The 4,741-nt window shown below is 47.5% G+C and overlaps 1 protein-coding gene across 1 annotated transcript; it reads left to right on the plus strand.

Moving 5' to 3' along the window:
* Window positions 1–228: 228 nt before the first annotated feature.
* On the plus strand, window positions 229–4,415 carry cyp1b1 (cytochrome P450, family 1, subfamily B, polypeptide 1). Its single transcript, XM_079280818.1, has 2 exons — window positions 229–1,534; window positions 2,037–4,415. The coding sequence occupies exons 1-2, from the start codon at window positions 537–539 to the stop codon at window positions 2,641–2,643; spliced, it is 1,605 nt and encodes a 534-aa protein (XP_079136944.1). The 5' UTR covers window positions 229–536; the 3' UTR covers window positions 2,644–4,415.
* Window positions 4,416–4,741: the final 326 nt, after the last annotated feature.

Raw genomic sequence — 4,741 nt, forward strand, 5'->3', positions numbered from 1 at the left:
CTTTGCAACAAACCTGCCCACTGTAACAAAGCCAGGACACAACCAGACGCTGACGGTGCGACGTGATGCTGCGCTGTTTTTTTGGGGGATAAATAACTTCACTTGTTGTGGGCTTCAAAGCATTGCCAGGCAGCGGACTGGGAGCAGGGGGTGCGCGCACGCACACTGCATTACGCACCAGGCTGCACTTGACTATTTGTATCAAGCTGGTTTTCTAGATCTGTTGAGTAAAGGAAACATATTTTAAGACTAAAACACCTCATCTTTTTAAGGTTAAAAATGTAGACCTTCCATTCGGTTCATGGATAAACACATTGAAGTTGGATCCGAAACAGAAACAGCAGTAGTCTACATATGTTGGATACCTTGTAAAGGCTGCTATTTCTTCGATGCACAAAGGACATAAGCAAGTATTGAATCACCTTTTGATTCAACTGAATTATTTTTTCTTCTTCACAGCCTACCGACATATATTAATAACTTAAATACTATGCGCGTTTAATATTGCTGTCGTATCCTCCTGCAGGATCCCCATCATGTATGATACATTGGAGGGAATTAACCCGGCAAATGCAAGAGCTCTGTTACTGGCATGCGTGACTCTGCTGTTCTCCCTCCACCTGTTGCGCTGGCTGCAGCGGCAGCGCTCGAACCTCGGCCCGCCCGGTCCGCTCGCCTGGCCGTTCGTCGGCAACGCACTGCAACTTGGCAATGTGCCGCACCTGTATTTTGCGCGCATGGCGAAGAAATACGGCAACGTCTTCCAAATCAAACTGGGCACTCGGACCGTGGTGGTGCTGAACGGGGACTCCATCAAACAGGCGCTGGTCAAGCAGGGAGCCGAGTTCGCCGGCAGACCGGACTTCACCTCCTTCCAGTACATCGGCGGCGGGGACAGCCTCGCGTTCGGCACCAACACGGACTGGTGGAAGATGCACCGCCGGGTGGCCCAGTCCACCGTCCGCATGTTTTCCACCAGGAACCCGCATACCAAGAAGGCGTTTGAGCACCACGTCCTCTGCGAGGTCAGGGAGCTGCTGCAGCTGTTTGTGGAGAAAACCAAGGCGCACCAGTACTTCCAGCCCATGACGAACCTCGTGGTGTCCACGGCCAACATCATGAGCGCGGTGTGCTTCGGGAAAAGGTACTCCAACGAGGACGAGGAGTTCCTGCAGGTGGTGGGCAGGAACGACCAGTTCACCAAAACGGTGGGTGCGGGGAGCATAGTGGACGTGATGCCCTGGCTCCAGTACTTCCCCAACCCCATCAAAACCGTATTTGACGACTTTAAGTCGCTCAACCTGGAGTTCAACACGTTCATTAGAGACAAAGTCATGGAGCACAGGAAGAACTTCCAGTCGAGTGTCATCAGAGACATGACAGACGCCTTCATAGTGGCGATGGACCAGCTGAGGGATAAATCGGGGCTCGCGCCAAGGAAGGACTACGTGGCCCCCACGGTGGGAGACGTATTTGGAGCGAGTCAGGACACCCTGTCGACCGCACTGCAGTGGATCATCCTCTTACTTGTCAAGTAAGTCACATTTTATCGCTCGTTTTTACAGAGCTTTTTAGACACAAGCAGGCAACATCAGATGATAATAAATCATACCGCTGCTGAGGCTGCACAGACTTGAGGAAGTTCAGTAGTATGTGTGTTATGTAACAGCCAGGGGGGGAGGCACAGGTATCGGCAGCGTGACATCAGCAGCTGAAACTGTACACCAGTGAAAGTGCCCAGTCAGCATTTTACCGTGCCAGCAGCGAGATCTTAATCAAAAAATTTTTTACACAAGATATTTTTTCTAATCTCATGTGATTGTTCGATCACATTATGATGCCTTGATGTAGTCTTGAGCTGTTATTTTTGGTTGTTGATCGCTGTGTGTGTGCGTCACATGACTGTGTGACTGAATGTCAGGCAGCTTTCTACACTTTCACTTATCAGGTCATGATGTAAAGTGAAACAGAAATGAGGGTAACCTCCAACAGCGAGGGTGTCGCCATTAAACGTAGCTCTCCACCTGTGAACGCAGGTTCCCTGAGATGCAGGTGCGTCTCCAGCGGGAGGTGGACAAGGTGGTGGACCGCAGCCGGCTGCCTTCCAGCGAGGACCAGTTGCGGCTGCCGTACGTCACGGCCTTCATCTACGAGGTGATGCGCTACACCAGCTTCGTGCCGCTCACCATCCCCCACTCCACCACCGCGGACACCTCCATCATGGGTTACGCCGTCCCGAAGAACACGGTCGTCTTCGTCAACCAGTGGTCCATCAACCACGACCCGGCCCGGTGGGACCATCCGGAGACCTTTGACCCCCAGCGCTTCCTGAGCCCTGACGGAGCGCTGAACAAGGACCTGGCCGGCGGCGTGCTCATCTTCTCCCTGGGCAAGCGGCGGTGCATCGGCGAGGAGCTGTCCAAGCTGCAGCTGTTCCTCTTCACGTCGCTGATCGCCCACCAGTGCCACATCGCCGTGGACCCGGCCCGGCCCGTCAAAATGGACTTCAACTACGGCCTGACTCTGAAACCGCACCCGTACTCCATAGCAGTGACTCTGCGGGAAGATATGAGGCTGCTGAATGCGGCTACTAGGCAGGCCGTGCCCGAGGAGGAGGTCAAGGCCCATAAAACAGACTCATAAACAGAAAGACAAAAATAAACACTGTAATAAGCAAAACAAATGAAGGCTGAAACACAAAAGACTAATGAACTCTAGCTCATGTTTATAAGCTGAAATCTCAGGCTAAATTCTCATCACTGATTACTGACTCATTTTAGAGCATTATAGTGCCAGGAAGGAACAGATGTGGCGTCTGTTTTAGAGGAGACGCGGCGTATAAGCCACGCCCCCCCCACAACCAGTTCACCGTTACCATTTAGCAATTAGCATCTTCTTTTGATCCATCGAGGTGGAATCGATTGAAAAGCAGAAACCATCAAGCAAACATCGACGTCATCGTGTTAGCAGAGCTTTTCTATTCACATTTTCGCTGCCAAATTAAAAGAGACATCACCAAAATGTCAGCTTTTCAGGAATCCTTTCAAATTGGCCGCCATCTTAATGATGTTCTTCTTTACAAGGGTCACAATGTCCAACTTCACGAAATGTGTGTGATCGTTGACAGTGATCGGTCAGACCGATGCAGTGATTCTGAGTGAACAGACGATTAAGCTCATGGAGTGCATCAGCCCTTTAGCCTAATGTCTACTAAAATGGCTTTCATATCGTGTAAAAGCTTAGTTACTCAGGAATAAGGCCGATGAAATGTCGAACACCATTGTAACTGGAAGGCTTTTCTTGGAACACATTCTGAATCTACTGTAGACGCTGTTTGCAAAAAGGCAAAGGAGCGTCGGGGTACGCCGAACAGACCTGCTGCAAGCAGGCCTTCTGCTCGTGTCTGTGAACTGTTGTGCAACGCAAGTATGAAAAGACTAACATTACGTCGGTGTTATTTAGTCGTTGATTTCTCGCTTTGTGTTCGTGTTAAGGATTTTGTTGAAGTTTGAATGTTGTAGAATGCTGCTATACGGAAAACCTTTTTCAACTCCGTAATTTAATGTCCACGCTCAAGATGCCAGTATCTCCGTTCTTTCCTCTTCTTTGTGTTGTTTTTATTCAACAGACATCGTCACACTGTCAGGTTTTTGTTTTTGTAGACTGATGTAATCGCTGCTTCAGCATGAGACAGTGAAGACTTGGATTTGTTGGCTTCCTGCCGAAGCATTTTGTGAATATTGTAATTCAGATGATTATTTGAAATAACTTTAAGCAAGTAACAGACCAGGTTTATGTATCGGTGTATATCCATGGATGGCCCTCAGTGTGACAACAACCCTGACGCACTGCTTTCTAGAGACAATTTAAAAAAATGACAGTCTTGGACGATCAAGTGAAAACATAATCTTATTGAAATTGCACCACTGATGGCAGAGTTCAGTCAGTAAGATCAGCAATGAATTGCACCAGCCGTGTTTCCTTTTTCCTCAATAAACCAAAAATGATACAATGTTAACTTCCACATACTGGTTTTGTCTAAAGTTTTACTGTAAAATAACGATGGCCACCGCTGAAATGATATGGTGGGTCAGCGTGGGTCAAAGAAAGTCTGTAACTATTTTACAAGTTATTTCATAACAGAATGCCTAAAAATCATTTCAGAATATCATCAAATAGTAGTACTAGTAGCATAGAATATATGAGCCCGTCATGACAATGTTAGGGCGGACATAGATAGCGATATTTCACCAGTAATATAACTATCACTTCATTCATTTGAGGGACTGAGGGCGAAATGACACAAGTTTATTAAGCTATTTTAAAAGATTTGGGGGTTTTTTTGAGACAACATTCAGGGCTGGGGCCCCCGAAGCTTCTTCAACCCGCTCGCCTGCACGTTGTTTTGAATGATATTGTACAGTTACATAATAAACACGTGAACTATATCCTTTTGTTTTGTCACTGTTGTAGTTTTCTTTCAACGAGGTTGAAGGTGAAACGTGAGCACGTTTGAAAGTGAAATCAACACATTTACAATTTATTTGTTTCAACTGTGTCCAAAAGATTTGACGCGAGCATGACTCCGCACTTGACGCTGATAAAAAAAGGTCAGAATGTGACCTTCTAAAAAAAACTAAAACAAAAGGTACGTTGCCAGGTCAGGTGGGAACAAAAGGGAAGCATTTTTATCTCACCCTGCCATAACATCCTGTACTCGATCAGCTTGCACCCAGCCGGC

This window comes from Melanostigma gelatinosum (assembly GCF_949748355.1).
Source record: "Melanostigma gelatinosum genome assembly, chromosome: 12".
NCBI classification, from domain to species: domain Eukaryota; kingdom Metazoa; phylum Chordata; class Actinopteri; order Perciformes; family Zoarcidae; genus Melanostigma; species Melanostigma gelatinosum.

Coding starts and splice junctions, on each gene's coding strand:
- cyp1b1 (XM_079280818.1), top strand. CDS start 537: ATGTATGATACATTGGAGGGAATTAACCCGGCAAATGCAAGAGCTCTG. Junction 1,535..2,036: donor ATCATCCTCTTACTTGTCAA/GTAAGTCACATT, acceptor CTGTGAACGCAG/GTTCCCTGAGATGCAGGTGC.